At 36.8% G+C, this 19,568-nt stretch overlaps 1 protein-coding gene and 1 long non-coding RNA gene across 2 annotated transcripts; one reads left to right on the top strand and one right to left on the bottom strand.

Moving 5' to 3' along the window:
* Nucleotides 1-14,387: 14,387 nt before the first annotated feature.
* On the bottom strand, nucleotides 14,388-15,017 carry LOC128134243 (uncharacterized). Its single transcript, XM_052771756.1, has one exon. It carries the CDS (start codon nucleotides 15,015-15,017, stop codon nucleotides 14,388-14,390), a length of 630 nt encoding a protein of 209 aa, XP_052627716.1.
* Nucleotides 15,018-18,082: 3,065 nt separating this feature from the next.
* LOC111879193 (uncharacterized) lies at nucleotides 18,083-19,185 on the top strand. The gene is made up of 2 exons (XR_002846015.2): nucleotides 18,083-18,641; nucleotides 18,862-19,185. It is a non-coding gene; the product is annotated as an uncharacterized LOC111879193 (long non-coding RNA).
* Nucleotides 19,186-19,568: the final 383 nt, after the last annotated feature.

Raw genomic sequence — 19,568 nt, 5'->3', positions numbered from 1 at the left:
TTCCTGATTGCCAAGACAGGGGTGGAGTTTGTAGGAGTAGGAGTAGTAACACCCGCCTTACCCTGAAGACCACTTTCTGCAGTCTTTAAGAGTCCTTGAAGTTTGCTGAGTGTGACCTCTTCCTTGTTCATGTGGTATGTCATGCGGAATTGATCATAACATGAAGGTAAGGAGTGCAAAATGATATCTATTGCAAGCTCCTCGGGGAAGTTCACATTAAGCTTCAGCAAACGGTCCACAAATCTTTGCATTTTCTGCATGTGGGCCGTGATGGGTTCACCATCCTTCATGCAAGTTGTTATCATGGAGGAGATGATTTCATACCTCTCTTGGCGAGCACTTTGATGATATCTTTCCATCAAGTCTTGGTGCATCTCATAGGGGTAGAAATCTTCATAGGATTTTTGGAGATCCGCGGTCATTGTGGCCATCATGATGCATGCCACTTTGGTGGCATCTCTTTCATGTGCCCTAAACTCAGCGATCTCTTGAGGAGAAGAAACTGAATCATCAATCTCCTTAAGCTCCTTATCGAGGACATATTCCTTGTCCTCGTAGCGAGTAATCATTCTGATGTTTCTGATCCATTCATTAAAGTTGGATCCATCAAAAGTGACTTTCCCACATAAGCTCATAAGGGTAAAGGAGCCATTGGGATTAGAGCCAGAAGCAGTAGTGTTTGCAGACATCTGAAAATGAAGAAAGAAGGTTTTAGTTTAGATATAGAGATAGTCCTTAATAAAACACCCAAATGTAGTATTAAGGCTAGGATCCAATCACAATATATTATAACTTAGAAGAGGTATGTCGTAGTCTAAGTAATAACGTATTTGAAAGGTACGTTAATGACGATTCACCAATTTCCACCAAAAAACGAAATATTAAATATTAAGTTTTTGATTTGGTACTTAGAAATTCCTAGAATCTTTTGAGATTCAACGAACTTTTTAAAGGCATGTTTCAATCTCGAGTGTGCCCTCCAAGTTTTGTGACTGGGATGCCGAGGATCACAAAATGAGGTGTGAAGTAACCATGCAAATTACTTGGTACCCTTAATAAATTACCCCTCAATCGATGTGCTGGTTAACCATACACGCTCCACTAACGACTTAGACAAAGTGTAAAGTGTAATTTCATGGATTAGCACCTTATTCACATTTTTTCCTAAAGTAACTAAGATTGGGAATTTAATAAAACAATTTAGTTACTTTATAATATTTATCATACTTTCAATGAGAATTTATAAGTCCTTGTCTTACCCGTTCGGCTAACGACCCTCCACTGGTCAAGCAAGCGGTGGGTGAGAGTGGACACCCATTAAGTTGCCATTTTATAGTCAACAACCTTATACCCACCTTATAGACCGGCTTCGTGAATGAGGCGTACTAGCGGTAAGACGACTTTGTTCTTATACATATATATATATATATATATATATATATATATATATATATATATATATATATATATATATATATATATATATATATATATAATTATTAAATCATAATAATATAAGTATAAGGGTTGAATTTTAACTTTTAAAATTCTAAGGGTTGGAACTAAAGTTTTTAGCATGACTTTACTTGTTCCAAAACTTGAGGGCAAGTTTTGTAAACTTTCAAAACTTTTCACTTCTTGTAACTTATGAGTTTATTAGAGTAATAAAATGAAGACTCTTCATTTTTCTAACTCTTGTGTTCTTTTAATGGTTTTTAATTCAAGTATCTTTTGGTTTTCCATAACTTGAGGACAAGTTATGGACTCCATTAAAACACATTATGATCAAGAATTAAACTACCACATAGGTTACAAATAATTCCTATGATCATCTAAACATCATAAGATGAAGAACATGAACATGAACACTTTCATGAAACAAAACTACACTAAAAACTTTGTAATTTTGATATCTTGTTGTTGTAAATGGATTAGCACGAACATTACACCATCTAAAACAAGTTTTCAAGTACCAAAACAGTTTAGGGTAATGTTCCTAGTCCATTTCCAGCAACTAAAGTCAAAAATCTGCACTCTGTGGCTCCTACTCGCCGAGTGTATGAACCTACTCGGTGAGTAGGTTGAAGATTTACATGAACTCGACGAGTCCCCCCATGGACTCGGCGAGTTCATCAGGCAGATAGCAAGTTTTTCGACTTTTTCAACTATTTTGCATCAAGTATCAAACAAACAAGCCTAGGCTCTGATACCACTGATGGATTTTGAGAATTCTAACACTTCCTAAGTGTACATGCAACCCTAATAAACCTTGGATCTATATTTGTCTAAGATACATGCAAATAATTATTTTTCCAAGGTTCATATCCTAACTAGCATGGCATGGGGAACTTGAATCAAATAAAGCTAGTAGAAACACTTACCTTGTAGTTGTAGTTGATTCCTTGGAGTTTTAGAGCCTAGCACCAATAGTGTGGATGCCTCAAATGGAAATCACAAATCACCACAAACTTGGAACTTTGAGAGAATAGTCACTACTATCTTGAAATCGGCCCTCACCTCAACAAGTGTCAACTAGTATGATTTCAAGAACCAAAGCCTCCTTTATATAGTGTGATAGATTAGGGTTGCATCCATGTAAACCCTAATACCCATGTCTCTTCATTTCCATGAGATCCATGGGTTAAAGCTCCACGGAGTATCCATGGACTTTTCCTTGCAAGCCTAGCCCATTCCAAATAAGCATTAGCCCACACTATATAAATATAGAAGCCCATATTTAATTAGTAATATCTTTGATCTCTAAATTCATCCTAGATTAATTATAGATCAATACTAATTAAATAATATGATCTTATATTAATATATTAGAACTTATAATATATTAATAAATCATAACCAGTACTATTCTCAAATATTATCCATAAATTGTTCGGATGAAGTGCAACCCAAATGGACCATGTCGGGTCGGGTCAAGTACATACCAAATATAGTTATGGACTTAGACACTATATCCAACAGTCTCCCACTTGGATAAGTCAAATAACTATAGTTGCAAGTATGACTTCAGGAACCAATCAACAATCGTAGCTCTTTAAACTCTGTTGAACTAGAACACGCCATTTAGATAAGTGATCATATAATCCTCTATTCTAGATATCAGTCGGACAAATACATGGAACAATGTCTTGCTTATTGTCCAGCAGTTTGTTTCTCGATTTCCGATTTGTTTGACAAAGAACCTAATTGAACACATCAACTTAGTTCTGACCGGGCCCGATACATAGGTCAAAACACAATCATCGAGGGGCCCAGATATCAGCTTCTAATCCAAGAAGGAACAGATAAACTTCGACTCATATGTTTGTTCTACCACTCATTGAATTATACACAAAGGCACGTTTTATAACATCGAGTTACCAATGCGTTTTCGTACAATCAATGCATAATCAACTTGTAAGTAACAAATCATATCTCTAGGTTTGAAGACTTATATGATATTACTGTCTCACGATCACTCGAGATAAAATTCCATGAAGTGATTCCAGTGAGCGTAGGTTGAGTCCAATGCTCAGAACTTATGAGCACTCATGATTGTTGTAGCCATGTCCAACACCTTAGACCTCTGCAACCAATCATGACAGTCTTGATTTATACCTACTTCCGACATATGACCGACTGTGGAGGTTTAAATAATATGTTATACCAAACAAAATTATTTTGGAAGTCAAAACATGCAAAAGAAATATAGTAAACGATCGACAAGAGATAGAAACACTTTACTCATAAATAAAACACCTTTTATTCATCATCTAATGTCAATTACACTTTACAAATTTCGAGGTTATCTAACTACTAAATCTAATATCATCCTTCAGCCCTATGCTCCGAGCATGCTGGAGATGCTTAACTCGATTCAGTCCCTTCGTGAGGGGATCTGCTGGGTTCTCATCTGATGATACCCTCTTTGCCACGAGGAGTCCTTCTTCTACTCGATGTCTGATAAAATGGTATTTTCTGTCAATGTGTCTGGATCTCCCGTGATCCCTTGGTTCCTTGGCTAAGGCAACAACACTTTCACTATCACAGAAAATTTCCATTGGCTCTTTAATAGCTGGTACAACTCCAAGGTCTCCAATGAAGTTCTTCATCCATATCGCCTCCTTTGCCGCCTCGCTAGCTGCAATATACTCTGATTCACAAGTTGAATCAGCCACTGTCTCTTGCTTGGAACTCTTCCAAGAAATTGCTCCTCCATTTAGGGTAAAGACTCAACCCGACTGAGAGCAGGAATTATCCCTATCAGTCTGGAAGCTAGCATCACTATACCCTACAACTCTCAAGTCATCACTCCCACCGAGGGTAAGGACCCAGTCCTTAATCCTCCGTAGGTACTTAAGGATATTCTTTACCGCAGTCCAGTGTGCCTTGCCAGGGTTCGCCTGATACCTGCTAACCATGCTCAGGGCAAAGGCTACATCAGGTCGAGTACACGTCATAGCATACATGATCGATCCTACAGCCGAAACATAAGGTATTCGACTCATTTCTGCTATCTCAGCCTCAGTGCTAGGGCTTTGTGTCTTACTCAATCTGGTGTTACTCTGGATGGGTAACTCTCCTTTCTTGGAGTCCTGCATGCTGAATCTCTTCAGCACCTTATCCAAGTAGGTACTCTGACTAAGTCCAATTAGTCTTTTACTCCGATCTCTCAAGATCCTTATCCCTAGAATATAGGTAGCTTCTCCTAGGTCCTTCATAGAGAAACACTTCCCAAGCCAGGACTTAACTTCTTGCAGGGTTGGGATGTCATTTCCTATGAGTAGTATGTCATCCAAATACAATACCAAAAAGCTAACTATACTCCCACTAGCCTTGACATACACGCAAGACTCATCTTCACTCTTAGAAATGCCAAATTCCTTGACCTTTTCATCAAAGCAAAGATTCCATCTGCGAGGTGCTTGCTTCAATCCATAAATGGATTTCTCAAGCTTACACAGTCTATTAGGGTACTCGTTGCTGACAAAACCCTCTGGCTGACTCATGTAAACATCTTCAGCCAACTTTCCATTAAGGAAAGCGGTTTGGACATCCATTTGCCATATTTCATAGTCATGAAATGTAGCTATGGCTAACAGAACCCGAATACACTTAATCCTTGCTACTGGAGAAAAGGTCTCATCATAGTCCACTCCAGGAATTTGAGAGAAGCCCTTTGCAACCAGTCTAGCCTTATAAGTGTGTACTTTACCATCCATGTCAGTCTTCTTCTTGAAGACCCATTTGCACCCTACAGTCTTACGACCTGGTACGTTCTCAACCATGTTCCAAACTTGATTGTCATACATGGATTGTATCTCGCTATCCATAGCCTTTTTGCATTTCGCAGACTTGGGGCCTGCCATGGCTTCCGCGTAACTATTAGGTTCATCCAGACCTACTAGTGTCTCATCACTAATAAGTGTCTCACCTTCCGCAGTAATATGAAAACCATAGTAGTGCTCAGGTGCATTCCTAACTCTCGTGGAACGTCTCAGAGGTACAGAATCGTCAATTGGCTCAACAGAAGTTTCCTCCTCAAGTTGAGGGCTAGGGTTTGAAGTTCCTTCACCACTTGACTCTTGAGGTTCTTCAAGGTCAATTTGCCTCCCAATGTCTCCTTGGCTTATAAATTCGCTCTCACGAAAGACTCCTCTTCTTGCTACAAAGACCACATTATCACTAGGTGTGTAAAAGAGGTAACCAAAGGATCTTTGTGGGTAGCCGATGAAAATACACCTCTCGCTTCGGGGTTCTAGCTTATCATGAGATTCGCGCCTCACAAAAGCTTCGCAACCCCAAATCTTGATGTGGTCTAGTTTGGGTACTTTACCAGTCCACATCTCGTGAGGAGTTTTGGCAACATTCTTTGTAAGGACTAGATTAAGGATATGGGCGGCAGTCTCTAAGGCATACCCCCAAAATGGGATTGGTAGCGAAGCTCGACTCATCATGGAACGAACCATATCCAACAAGGTTCGATTATGCCTCTTAGCTACACCATTCAACTGTGGTGTCCTGGGAGGTGTCAATTGTGAGACTATCCCACATTCCCTTAGATAGTCGAGGAACTCTGAACTAAGATACTCACCACCATGATCGGATCGAAGCATCTTAATGTTCCTGCCCAATTGATTCTTGACTTCCTGTTTAAATTCCTTAAACCTTTCGAAAGTCTCTGACTTATTCTTGATTAAATAGACATATCCATATCTACTGTAATCATCAGTAAAAGTCAAATAATAACGATTAGCATCCCTTGTGGCATGTTTGAATGGTCCACACATATCCGTGTGTACTAGGTCCAACAAACCTTCACCCCTCTAACAAGAACCTATGAAGGGTGACTTTGTCATTTTTCCAAGTAAGCACGATTCGCAACTATCATCTGACTTTAGGTCAAATGATTCCAAGACTCCATCCTTTTGGAGTTGGCCTATGCGCTTCTTGCCTATATGTCCAAGTCGACAATGCCATAATGATGCTTTATCCAAGTTATTATTATTAATAGAATCAATACACATCACATTATTTCCTAAGTTATCAACCACAGATACTGTTTCATACACGCCATCACAAGGTAATGCTTTAAAATAAAGAACATTATTAAAGAAAGCATTAATAGAACCAACTTCATTATTAAATGAAAAGGTAAAACCTTGTTTATACAATACATGAAAGGAAATAATATTTCTTGCCATTTCTGGCGAATAACAACATTTATTCAAATCTAAACTAAACCCACTACTTAGCGACAAAGTATAAACTCCAATCTTGGTGACAGGTGTAACTTTCCTATTCCCCATGATTAAGTTTATTCTTCCTTGCTCCACATTCTCACTTCTTCTTAGTCCCTGCAAGTCACAACAAATATGAATACCACAACCGGTATCAAGGACCCAAGATTTTAGAATGGGGTGAGTTATTAGAAATGATAGTGTAAATACCTGCATGGTTGGGTTTAACTTTCCCATCCTTTACATCTTGCTAGTACTTTGGGCAATTCCGCTTCCAATGTGCCTTTTCATGGCAATAGAAGCATTCAGCCTCTTTTGGGTCAGAAGAAGGAGTGATGAAACCTTTCTTGGTTCGACTTGAAGAAGAGCCATCAAGGGTCCTAACCTTGGTACCCTTCGAAGAACTCTTTCTCTTCTTCCCTCGTCCTTTCCTGATTGCCAAGACAAGGGTGGAGTTTGTAGGAGTAGGAGTAGTAACACCCGCCTTACCCTTAAGACCACTTTCTGCAGTCTTTAAGAGTCCTTGAAGTTTGCTGAGTGTGACCTCTTCCTTGTTCATGTGGTATGTCATGCGGAATTGATCATAACATGAAGGTAAGGAGTGCAAAATGATATCTATTGCAAGCTCCTCGGGGAAGTTCACATTAAGCTTCAGCAAACGGTCCACAAATCTTTGCACTTTCTGCATATGGGCCGTGATGGGTTCACCATCCTTCATGCGAGTTGTTATCATGGAGGAGATGATTTCATACCTCTCTTGGCGAGCACTTTGATGATATCTTTCCATCAAGTCTTGGTGCATCTCATAGGGGTAGAAATCTTCATAGGATTTTTGGAGATTCGCGGTCATTGTGGCCATCATGATGCATGCCACTTTGGTGGCATCTCTTTCATGTGCCCTAAACTCAGCGATCTCTTGAGGAGAAGAAACTGACTCATCAATCTCCTTAAGCTCCTTATCGAGGACATATTCCTTGTCCTCGTAGCGAGTAATCATTCTGATGTTTCTGATCCATTCATTAAAGTTGGATCCATCAAAAGTGACTTTCCCACATAAGTTCATAAGGGTAAAGGAGCCATTGGGATTAGAGCCAGAAGCAGTAGTGTTTGCAGACACCTGAAAATGAAGAAAGAAGGTTTTAGTTTAGATATAGAGATAGTCCTTAATAAAACACCCAAATGTAGTATTAAGGCTAGGATCCAATCACAATATATTATAACTTAGAAGAGGTATGCCGTAGTCTAAGTAATAACATATATGAAAGGTAGGTGAATGACGATTCACCAATTTCCACCAAAAAACGAAATATTAGATATTAAGTTTTTGATTTGGTACTTAGAAATTCCTAGATTCTTTTGAGATTCAACGAACTTTTCAAAGGCATGTTTCAATCTCGAGTGTGCCCTCCAAGTTTTGTGACTGGGATGCCGAGGATCACAAAACGAGGTGTGAAGTAACCATGCAAATTACTTGGTACCCTTAATAAATTACCCATCAATCGATGTGCCGGTTAACCACACACGCTCCATCGATACTATGATAAATATTAAGTCACCCTTTACCTACCTTGTTAAGTCCAAGTTAGTTTGCCGGTTAACCACACACGCTCCACTAACGACTTAGACAAAGTGTAAAGTGTAATTTCATGGATTAGCACCTTATTCACATTTTTTCCTAAAGTAACTAAGATTGGGAATTTAATAAAACAATTTAGTTACTTTATAATATTCATCATACTTTTAATGAGAATTTATAAGTCCTTGTCTTACCCGTTCGGCTAACGACCCTCCACCGGTCAAGCAAGCGGTGGGTGAGAGTGGACACCCATTAAGTTGCCATTTTATAGGCAACAACCTTATACCCACCTTATAGACCAGCTTCGTGAATGAGGCGTACTAGCGGTAAGACGACTTTGTTCTTATACATACATATATATATATATATATATATATATATATATATATATATATATATATATATATATATAATTATTAAATCATAATAATATAAGTATAAGGGTTGAATTTTAACTTTTAAAATTCTAAGGGTTGGAACTAAAGTTTTTAGCATGCTTTACTTGTTCCAAAACTTGATGGCAAGTTTTGTAAACTTTCAAAACTTTTCGCTTCTTGTAACTTATGAGTTTATTAGAGTAATAAAATGAAGACTCTTCATTTTTCTAACTCTTGTGTTCTTTTAATGGTTTTTAATTCAAGTATCTTTTGGTTTTCCATAACTTGAGGACAAGTTATAGACTCCATTAAAACACATTATGATCAAGAATTAAACTACCACATAGGTTACAAATAATTCCTATGATTATCTAAACATCATAAGATGAAGAACATGAACATGAACACTTTCATGAAACAAAACTACACTAAAAACTTTGTAATTTTGATATCTTGTTGTTGTAAATGGATTAGCATGAACATTACACCATCTAAAACAAGTTTTCAAGTACCAAAACAGTTTAGGGTAATGTTCCTAGTCCATTTCCAGCAACTAAAGTCAAAAATCTGCACTTTGTGGCTCCTACTCGGCGAGTAGGTTGAAGATTTACATGAACTCGACGAGTCCCCCCATGGACTCGGTGAGTTCATCAGGCAGACAGCAAGTTTTTCGACTTTTTCAACTATTTTGCATCAAGTGTCAAACAAACAAGCCTAGGCTCTGATACCACTGATGGATTTTGAGCATTCTAACACTTCCTAAGTGTACATGCAACCCTAATAAACCTTGGATCTATATTTGTCTAAGATACATGCAAATAATTATTTTTCCAAGGTTCATATCCTAACTAGCATGGCATGGGGAACTTGAATCAAATAAATCTAGTAGAAACACTTACCTTGTAGTTGTAGTTGATTCCTTAGAGTTTTAGAGCCTAGCACCAATAGTGTGGATGCCTCAAATGGAAATCACAAATCATCACAAACTTGGAACTTTGAGAGAATAGTCACTACTATCTTGAAATCGGCCCTCACCTCAACAAGTGTCAACTAGTATGATTTCAAGAACCAAAGCCTCCTTTATATAGTGTGATGGATTAGGGTTACATCCATGTAAACCCTAATACCCATGTCTCTTCATTTCCATGAGATCCATGGGTTAAAGCTCCATGGAGTATCCATGGACTTTTCCTTGCAAGCCTAGCCCATTCCAAATAAGCATTAGCCCACACTATATAAATATAGAAGCCCATATTTAATTAGTAATATCTTTGATCTCTAAATTCATCCTAGATTAATTATAGATCAATTCTAATTAAATAATATGATCTTATATTAATATATTAGAACTTATAATATATTAATAAATCATAACCTGTACTATTCTCAAATATTATCCATAAATTGTTCGGTTGAAGTGCAACCCAAATGGACCATGCCGGGTCGAGTTAAGTACATACCAAATATAGTTATGGACTTAGACACTATATCCAACAATTTTCAACAACATTTTACAACTTACTCACATCACTAAAATCTTATGAACTCACCAGCTTAATTGTTGATCAACTCTTTCAAATAACTTGTATTCTCAGGAGACTATTAGACAGGTGCTCGGCTGGGGATTCAGATGATGAAGCATTATAGCTTCAAATCTTGTTTTGTTATTTGTGTATGAATTCTGCGGAAATTAAAGGGGTGTTTTGTGATAAAATTATCTCTGTGTTTTTTTTCTTACTGAAATGAAAACATACAGGGAATATATACAACAAGTTTAGGGCCGGCTACACTAATCAGATCCTAGATTAAAGGAATCTCAAATCAATTCTAATCCTATCTAAAAATAAATACAAGGAATAAAATCTACTAAATATAACTTCGTAATATTCAACACTCCCCCTCAAGCTTGGTTGTAGATATTGAACAAACCAAGCTTGGAAATAAGTTCTTCGAAGTTAGTCCTTGGCAAAGCTTTAGTTAAGACATCAGCTATCTGGAGACGAGATGGAACATGGCTTAGATGAACAGTTCTGTTATCAACCTTTTCAGAAATGAAATGTCGATCAATTTCTATGTGTTTTGTATGGTCGTGGTGAACTGGATTTTTTGCAATGTCAATAGCAGGCTGACTATCAGTGAACATCTTTACTGATTCTTCCTTCTTCATTCCAAGTTCCTTGAGAAGTCTTTGAATCCACATTCCTTCACAAATTCCTAGCGCAAGAGCTCGATACTCAGATTCAGCACTGCTGCGAGACACAACAGATTGCTTCTTACTCCTCCATGTAACAAGATTGCCCCATACATACGAGCAGTAACCCGTAGTAGATTTTCGGTATGTTTCCTTACCAGTCCAGCTTGCATCGGTATACACTTGAACATCACGAGTATTGGTCCTTTTGAATAGTAGGCCCAGACCTGGAGTCATCTTAAGATACCTTAAGATACGATTCACGGCTTCTAGATCACCTTCGGTAGGGTCATTCATGTGTTGACTAACAATGCTTACAGAATACGCAATGTCAGGACAGGTGTGAGACAAGTAAATGAGTTTACCAACAAGCCGCTGATACCGTTCTTTGTTCACAGGGGTTTGTTCTTCTCTGTTACATGCTTTCTTGTTGGGATCCATGGGAGTTTCTGCTGGCTTACATCCAAGAAGGCTGGTTTCTTTTAAAAGATCCAAGATATATTTCCTTTGAGATATAACAATACCTTCCTTGGACCGAGCAACTTCCATTCCAAGGAAGTATTTGAGATGTCCAAGATCTTTAATTTCAAATTCGGATGCCAAGTTTCTTTTCAGAAGATTAATCGCCTCAATATCATCTCCTGTTACAATGATATCATCAACGTATACGATAAATATGGCTTTCTTCCCGGTAGAACCAGTCTTGGTAAATAATGTGTGATCAGCTTGGCATTGAACATAACCATGGGAAGTGATGGCGCGACTGAATTTTCCGAACCATGCGCGAGGTGATTGTTTAAGGCCATAGAGAGATTTTTTTAATCTGCACACCATATTGCCTTTGGAGTTTTCAAACCCTGGTGGCATTGACATATATATTTCTTCTTCCAGATCTCCATTTAAAAAAGCGTTTTTTATATCAAGTTGGTATAGAGGCCAATCGTTATTTACAGCTAGAGAGAGCAATACTCGAACCGTATTCAGTTTAGCAACAGGGGCAAATGTCTCTTGGTAATCAACACCATAGGACTGAGTGTAGCCTTTAGCGACTAATCTCGCTTTGAATCTGTCTATACTCCCATCAGCTTTGTATTTAACAAAGAATATCCATTTGCAACCTACAGGACGTTTCCCTTTAGGTAATTTTGAAACTGTCCAAGTGCCATTGGATTCAAGGGCTTTTATTTCTTCTTCAACTGCCAATTTCCACCTTGGAACTTTGAGAGCCTCATGAATGGAGTCTGGAATATGTGTTTGATCGAGATTAGCCACAAAGGATCTATAAGAAGGGTGAAGCTTACCGTATGTAACAAATCGTTCAATAGGGTGTTTGGTACATGAGCGAACACCTTTCCGTTGAGCAATTGGTAATTCTGAATCATCAATAATGGGTTCAACAGTGGAATTACTGTCATCAAGCGAGTTCGTATGCTGTTGAGTATCATCAGTGATAGAGATCGGGATGGAATCATGGTCATTGCTTTGTGGTGTAGTGGCTTCTACTTGCTGTGGCAGACGGTTCCTTCTAGAATAGACACGAAGTGGAGAAGTGTTTTCAAGAGGAGAAGTGTTTTCAAGTGGAGAAGTGTTTTCTGGAATAGAATAATTCTCCTGTGAGGATTGAATAGTTTCCCAGACCGGATTTTGTTCTGCAATAGGATAATCCTCCTGTGAGGATTGAAGAGTTTCCCAAAACGGATATTCATTATTAGAAGTTTCCCCCTGAATATTGGTTTTGTGGAAATATGGCTGATTTTCAAAAAATGTAACATCCATTGTTGTGTACATTTTCCGAGTGAGAGGTGAGTAGCATTTATAGCCCTTTTGACGAGAAGAATACCCAAGAAATACACATTTGAGTGCCTGAGGGTCTAATTTTGACCGTTGTTGTTTCTGGATATGGACAAAGGTTGCACACCCGAATATTTTCAATGGTAGGTCTGATGTAAATGAAAGAATGTGGGAATGAGATTTTGACAGAACATCTCGTAGAGTTTGAAACTTTAGCACTCGACTGGGCATCCTATTGATAAGGTATGTAGCAGTGAGTAAGGCTTCTCCCCAGAGATACTTAGGCACGTTGTTAGTGAACATAATAGCCCGAGATACTTCAAGGAGATGACGGTTTTTCCGCTCAGCCACCTCATTTTGTTGGGGTGTGTCAAAACAAGAACTTATGTGAATAATGCCTTTTTCTGTAAGGTAATGTCCAAGGATGGTGTTGAAATAATCACGAGCATTATCAGTTTTCAAGACTTGAACTTTTGAGTGAAATTGGGTATGAATCAAATTGTAGAATGACTGAAAAATAGTAGATGTTTCGGATTTCTCTTTCATGAGATATGTCCAAGTCATTCTGGTGTGGTCATCGATAAAGGTGACGAACCACCGAGCCTCATTAAGATTTTTGACTCGTGAGGGTCCCCATATGTCACTATGGATCAAAGAAAAAGGTTTTGAGGGCTTATACTCAATTTTAGGGTAAACATTTCGAGTGTGTTTTGCAAACTGACAAGCCTCACATTGATAAAATTGTGGCTTTTTATTTATGAATAATTGAGGAAACAACTTAGCTAAGTACATAAAATTGGGATGACCTAGGCGAAAATGCCATAACATGACTTTATTTTGTATGCTGGAATCTGAAAATGAAATGGAATTAGAGACAAAAGCTGAACTTTTACTAGACTCTGAGCCACAATGTGAGTTTTCTTGGAGCAAGTATAATCCCTTTCTCTGCTTAGCAATGCCAATCACCTTCCCCGACCCCGCCACCTGAAAATCACACCAGTCGGCAGAGAAACGAATTATGCATTTCAAGTCTCGTGTAAGTTTACTTACTGAAAGTAAATTGCAGTCCAATTTTGGTACAAAAAGGACCGAGTGAAGAGTGATATTATTTGACAATGTAACAGATCCGATTCCTTTTACAGGAGAAAAGGATCCATCAGCAATTCGAACATGGGACTGGTGATGAGGTTGAAGAAATGTGAAAAGGCTCATATCTGATGTCATATGGTTGGTAGCCCCTGAATCAAGTATCCAGGTTGCATTGCCATTTCCATAAGAAGTATGAAGAGCATAAATGATTTTACCTTTATGAACTAGTAAGCTGGTGGACTATTCAGTAGTACCTGTGGTGTTTGGATCAGAGGTTGAGTTGTTTTGCATCATCTTTGTCAATGCCTCCAACTGATTTTTGATAGTCTGGATCTCATTGTTGTAAGGCTCGCGACAAATAGTAAGATTGGCTCTATTTTCTCTATTGAAACGAGCACTTGAGGGTTTCCAGTTTGCTGGCTTTCCATGGAGCTTCCAGCAACCATGTTTCCAATGACCAGGGACTTTACAATGTTCACACCATGGACGCCCTTGAGATTTCTGGGATTTACCATGATGAGTAGAAGTCTTGGTGAAGAGGGCAGATCCCTCGGTGATAAGATTATTGGACTGGGGCATCATAAGTTTTTTTACGACTTTCTTCTTGACGGACAGTGTAGAAGGCTTCACGGGGTGTAGGTAGAGGATGAGTTCCCATGACCCGACTGCGAACACCGTCTAAAATCTTTGTTGAGGCCAAGTAAGAATCTGATAGTTCTTTTCTGATTGACCACAGAACGATAACTGGCAGCATCATCAACACACTTCCAGGGATGGGTCTCAAATAAATCTAGTTGAAGCCAGATTCGGGATAGAAGATGAAAGTACTGAGTGACAGAAAGATCACCTTGGCGCAAATCATACAACTTAGTCTCGAGTTCGAATAGTTCAGAGGAGTTTTCAGTGCTTGAGTAGGTTTCTTTGGCTGCCTCCCAGATCTCCTGAGCAGTCTTGTAGAGAAGAAAGTTTTCTCCCACTTCTGTTGTCATAGAGTTGATTAACCAGGACATAACCAAATGATCATTGGTTCTCCAGGTCCTAAATTTTGGATCCTTAGAATCAGGAGCCACAGTTTCTCCGGTGAGATGACCATCTTTATCACGACCACAGATAAACATAAATACTGATTGAGACCATTGGAAAAAATTCTGACCATTGAGTTTATGACTGGTTGGAGGAGTTGTATCAGGATTTCCTGTTAATCCTGATACTGACGTGATTGTGCTGGATTCAGAGTTTGAAGATGTGCCCGTCATCGTGAAGACTTGAGTTTAAATTTGAACAATGAAGATCGAGAGAACTATGAAAGCTCTGATACCATGCGGAAATTAAAGGGGTGTTTTGTGATAAAATTATCTCTGTGTTTTTTTTCTTACTGAAATGAAAACATACAGGGAATATATACAACAAGTTTAGGGCCGGCTACACTAATCAGATCCTAGATTAAAGGAATCTCAAATCAATTCTAATCCTATCTAAAAATAAATACAAGGAATAAAATCTACTAAATATAACTTCGTAATATTCAACAAATTCTATGTTTTGTGAACACAGACATTGTAAACACTTTCTTTCGAAATGAAATGGTTGTCCATTACTTGACTACCATATACATATCTTGTGATACTAAACATGACGTCCTCCACCCCTGAACGTTTCCGTCGTTCCGGTTTTGGGGTGTGACAGAAACATTATAGTTATTATATCAATCATATGTAATTAATAACTATCAAACAAACAGATTTACTATACTTCAAGCTGTGTTATCAAACAAACTGCTTCAAATGGTTTTACAAACTCTTTTATATGCAAAACTCTTTATTAAACTCTTCCAAACTTATATATTGTCAAAATCATATCTATATAAATATAGTTATATAAGTAGGATTGAAAGGACTTAGGATAGATAACTCGCCTTACTTACTGTTCTTTGTTTGGTTGTGGACTTAGGGTATTCAGTTATTTTGTCTGACGGTCGTTTGGATCTTAGTTATATATTATGTGTATGTATATGGATATTAAAGTTCAACATTCAGTTCAATACCTTTGGGTAGCAAAGGTGTACAAACATGTTCATTCATACAAACAACTTTACTAGTAAACTATAATAGGTATCATTTAGGAAGTCACTACTCACTATTTCTACTCCAATGAAACATACAAGAGTCATTTCATTCATGAGTCAATACGAACATACTATGATGAGAAACTAAGAGAACATACAATACACTACACTATACTAAAGAACATACTATGATGAGAAACTAAGAGAACATACTACGATGAGAAACTAAGAGAACATACACTATACTAGTATAAAGAGAACATTTAATACACTACGCTAGTACAAAGAGAAGATACAAACTCTAGAACACTATAACATTAATGTGAGCCACTACTTCATGATATGGAAAGCAATTGTCGTGTCACGTTTTGTAACCAGAGTCTCCTGGAGGGAGAGCGTTAGTTGGTGTATAGATCTATACAGGATTGACTATCCTACACCTTGCTGCTAGCTATAGTGGGACCTGCAGGTCTACGGGTGACTAATGTCATACCATTTCGATGCTTTAAAGCGTCTTATTTCAACTAGTCGATCAAGCATGGTTACAACTATATCACATTTTGCCTTAATTAAAAACAATGGTTTTAAGGTAGTTAGTACATTGGTGGTAGCTATATACTAATACTACAAGTACATCATTATTATTTTCCCATTACATTCATATTGTGAGCTACTCACATAAACGGTAATGTAAACTATATTTCTGGTAAATTATAGTCTATCTTTGGGGAAAATTACACACTTTTACAAACAAAAAACATACAGAACATTCGGGCCTTGGTAGAAGACTACTTTTAGTAGAAAATATAGGATTTTCTAGCAGATACAAACAATTACAAACATTTACTACAAACACTTTCATACAAGCAACGACACTAAAATACTTATGAACTCACCAGCCTTAATGCTGATCTACGCTTTCAAAATAACTTATATTCTAAGGTCATCAGTAGATAGGTACCGATGCCAGGTTTTTAGAAGATTGAGCACGTTCAAGACTCATCTCTTATTTTGATTCATATTTTTGGTGTCTTATAAACTATGCAGAACAAACTTGTATTAAATTATATTATTAATGCAATGGATGATGTTGTTGGTTGTTTATTATTATGCATTGTTGTGATACTGTACATGACGTCCTCCGCCCCCGAACGTTTCCACCATTCAGGTTTTGGGGTTTGACACCTTGCCGGAATCAAGCAAGAACTGTAGCCGGAATCAAGCAAGAACCAGGACAAGGTTGCATCAAAACTGGTGCTTCATGAGGAATGGTAATACTCTTTCTGAAATTTATTGTTGGAAATATGTTGTGTAGTTTTTTTATAATTCAAAACTTCATGACTTTTGTTCATTATTAATTGAAAAATAGATAGGTAATTGCAATGGATCATGTGTGTATGCACGTAACTATTTGTTTAAAGTTTTGTATATTTAATCTAATTCAGTTTACATTTAATTAGTTATTAATTCCCTTGCTATTTATAATAGTTTCGTCTGTAAATCTGTTAAAAGAATTAGAACGTAAGCTATTGCTAAATGAGCAAAATACCTTTTTTTTTGCAGTCTTTGATTCTTGTACGACTTCTTGGGCACCGTTTGGACATGACTAGCATCAAGGTAAGTGCTTGCTTGCATAAGGCATTAGCACATTCACGTTTCTTGAACTTACTAATATTCTTCGTTTGTGACATTTGGATTTTTTTAATGATTGAAAGTTGGAATGGTGTATTTTGTTGGTAGTCAGAATCTTATAATAATTTGTTTAAGCTTTATTTGGCAATGGAACACCGTTGATGTTGATTTTGTTCGGATGCTTTCTCATGAAATATTTTTTTAACAATTTGCCCTTATTTTATTGTTTTATGAAACTTTTGATCCCTCACAATCACAATGTCGATTATGGTTTCAGGAACATTGAAATAAGACCAATTTCAATCAAAAAACATGGAGTAAGTTACAAAATGTTCCCTGTAGTTTCTAAATTTTACGGTGTTCAGCACAAAAGTGATGTCAATGTTAGAAATAAGGACCAAAATCAGAATAGTTAAATATGAGAGTAAATTACAAAAGAATGAAAGATTGGAAGTGCAGTATAAGGATTTGAACATAGTTGAGCCTATGGACAAGATTTTAAGTGACTATGTAAAAAGATTTCATGAAATTAAAACTCCTCACAGTATGATATTTTCCTTTAAATATTAGTGCTAACTAAAACTAGTTGTGGTGTTGTAGGTTTATGGATACACATTACCTAAACTCAGAAAATGTGTAAGATTGCAAAGATCAATGAATGGAATCGAAAGGCAATTGGTTCGTGGAAATAGAAAGCAATTGAAAAGGCAGTTGTATAATTTTAGCAGTGTTATAATAATAGATTGAAGTCAACAAAGTATCACAAATTTTTGTATATATATGAGTGGTTTAATTCTTTTGGATGAGATAGGTTCATTTTACTTCATGGAAATGAACGCTAGAATCTACGTTACTTAAATGATTGTTTTTTAATAGAAAAAACAAACACTATCCCAACCTATGCAAAGCATGGGTACCTATACTAGTTTGTAAAAAACTAGCATGCCTTGTAAACAGTAGATGAAACTGGATGTCTTTTGTCTTATAACACTAACCCATTCTGAAACGTTAAATAGGGTTCTCTTTTGATTTTGTAAAATGGGTTTTGTTGAATTGGAGTTTTGGGTTTGGTTAAGGAGATAACTTCTTAATTCTAGATTGTATATATGTTATGTTTTCTTGTTTTTGCAAGTTAAAACATGGATGTGAAGACCATCTCAAAGCAAAATCAAATCATTCAAAGGTATGCATTTCTATAACTTTGTATAAGAAATCAGTTATATATATATATATATATATATATATATATATATATATATATATATATATATATATATATATATATATATATATATATATATATATATATATATATATATATAGTTTTAGGTCTTTTTTCGGAGTATGTTCTAATCTACCTCAAGTGAATTTTCTCTTACATAATCATGTTTATGTTCTGTTAGGTCGTCTTCATTTACGTGATCCAAATTCAATGAAAATGGATGGGGTGACTGAAGGTAATCTGAAACTGGTAATGGAGGTTCAAACTGTTGCACCGGGGGAGGGCGAGAGGTGATATTTGTACATACATATGACCTCTTGTTGGTTGCCGATAACCTGTTTGTTGAAATGCCTCAAAGAAATATCTTATTTAGGAACTCATTCATTTGTGGATGTGATCTTATTATTTGCAATTTCAATTTCAAAGAAATACTAACACTGCCTTCACGCGTGTAAGTAAAATCAATCAACTTTGTTATTTAATAAATTCCAGATTTCTTATTAAAGGATCGTGGTTTAAAATTCTTACTTATGACAACATTTTAATTTAAAAATCTTACCCATTATAATTATAACCATTGCAATGATTCATCATTTTGTCATTTGCAGGCTTTGTTCAATACCATTACAACGTTTTAGTTTAAAAATCATAACCATAGCCATTATAATTACAACTTTCAACTACATTTTAGATAATCATGCATGCCATTTATTTGATTATAAACTTATTATGTAGATAGATCCTTAATAAAGATGAAATGATAATTACGGTAACTATAAGTAGTGAAAACCACCGTCTCCGTCTCACATGACAAGTTCTTCATGATTTGCCTAACTTGACCCAGCTTACATTCTTGTAGTCTTTTACACAACACTTTAAATTTTAATG

Source organism: Lactuca sativa, chromosome 5, assembly GCF_002870075.4.
Source record: "Lactuca sativa cultivar Salinas chromosome 5, Lsat_Salinas_v11, whole genome shotgun sequence".
Classification (NCBI taxonomy): domain Eukaryota; kingdom Viridiplantae; phylum Streptophyta; class Magnoliopsida; order Asterales; family Asteraceae; genus Lactuca; species Lactuca sativa.
This window is presented reverse-complemented; position numbering and strand designations above follow the sequence as displayed.

Excerpts from the sequence above, each read along its gene's own strand:
- LOC128134243 (XM_052771756.1), bottom strand. The coding sequence starts at position 15,017 with ATGACGGGCACATCTTCAAACTCTGAATCCAGCACAATCACGTCAGTA.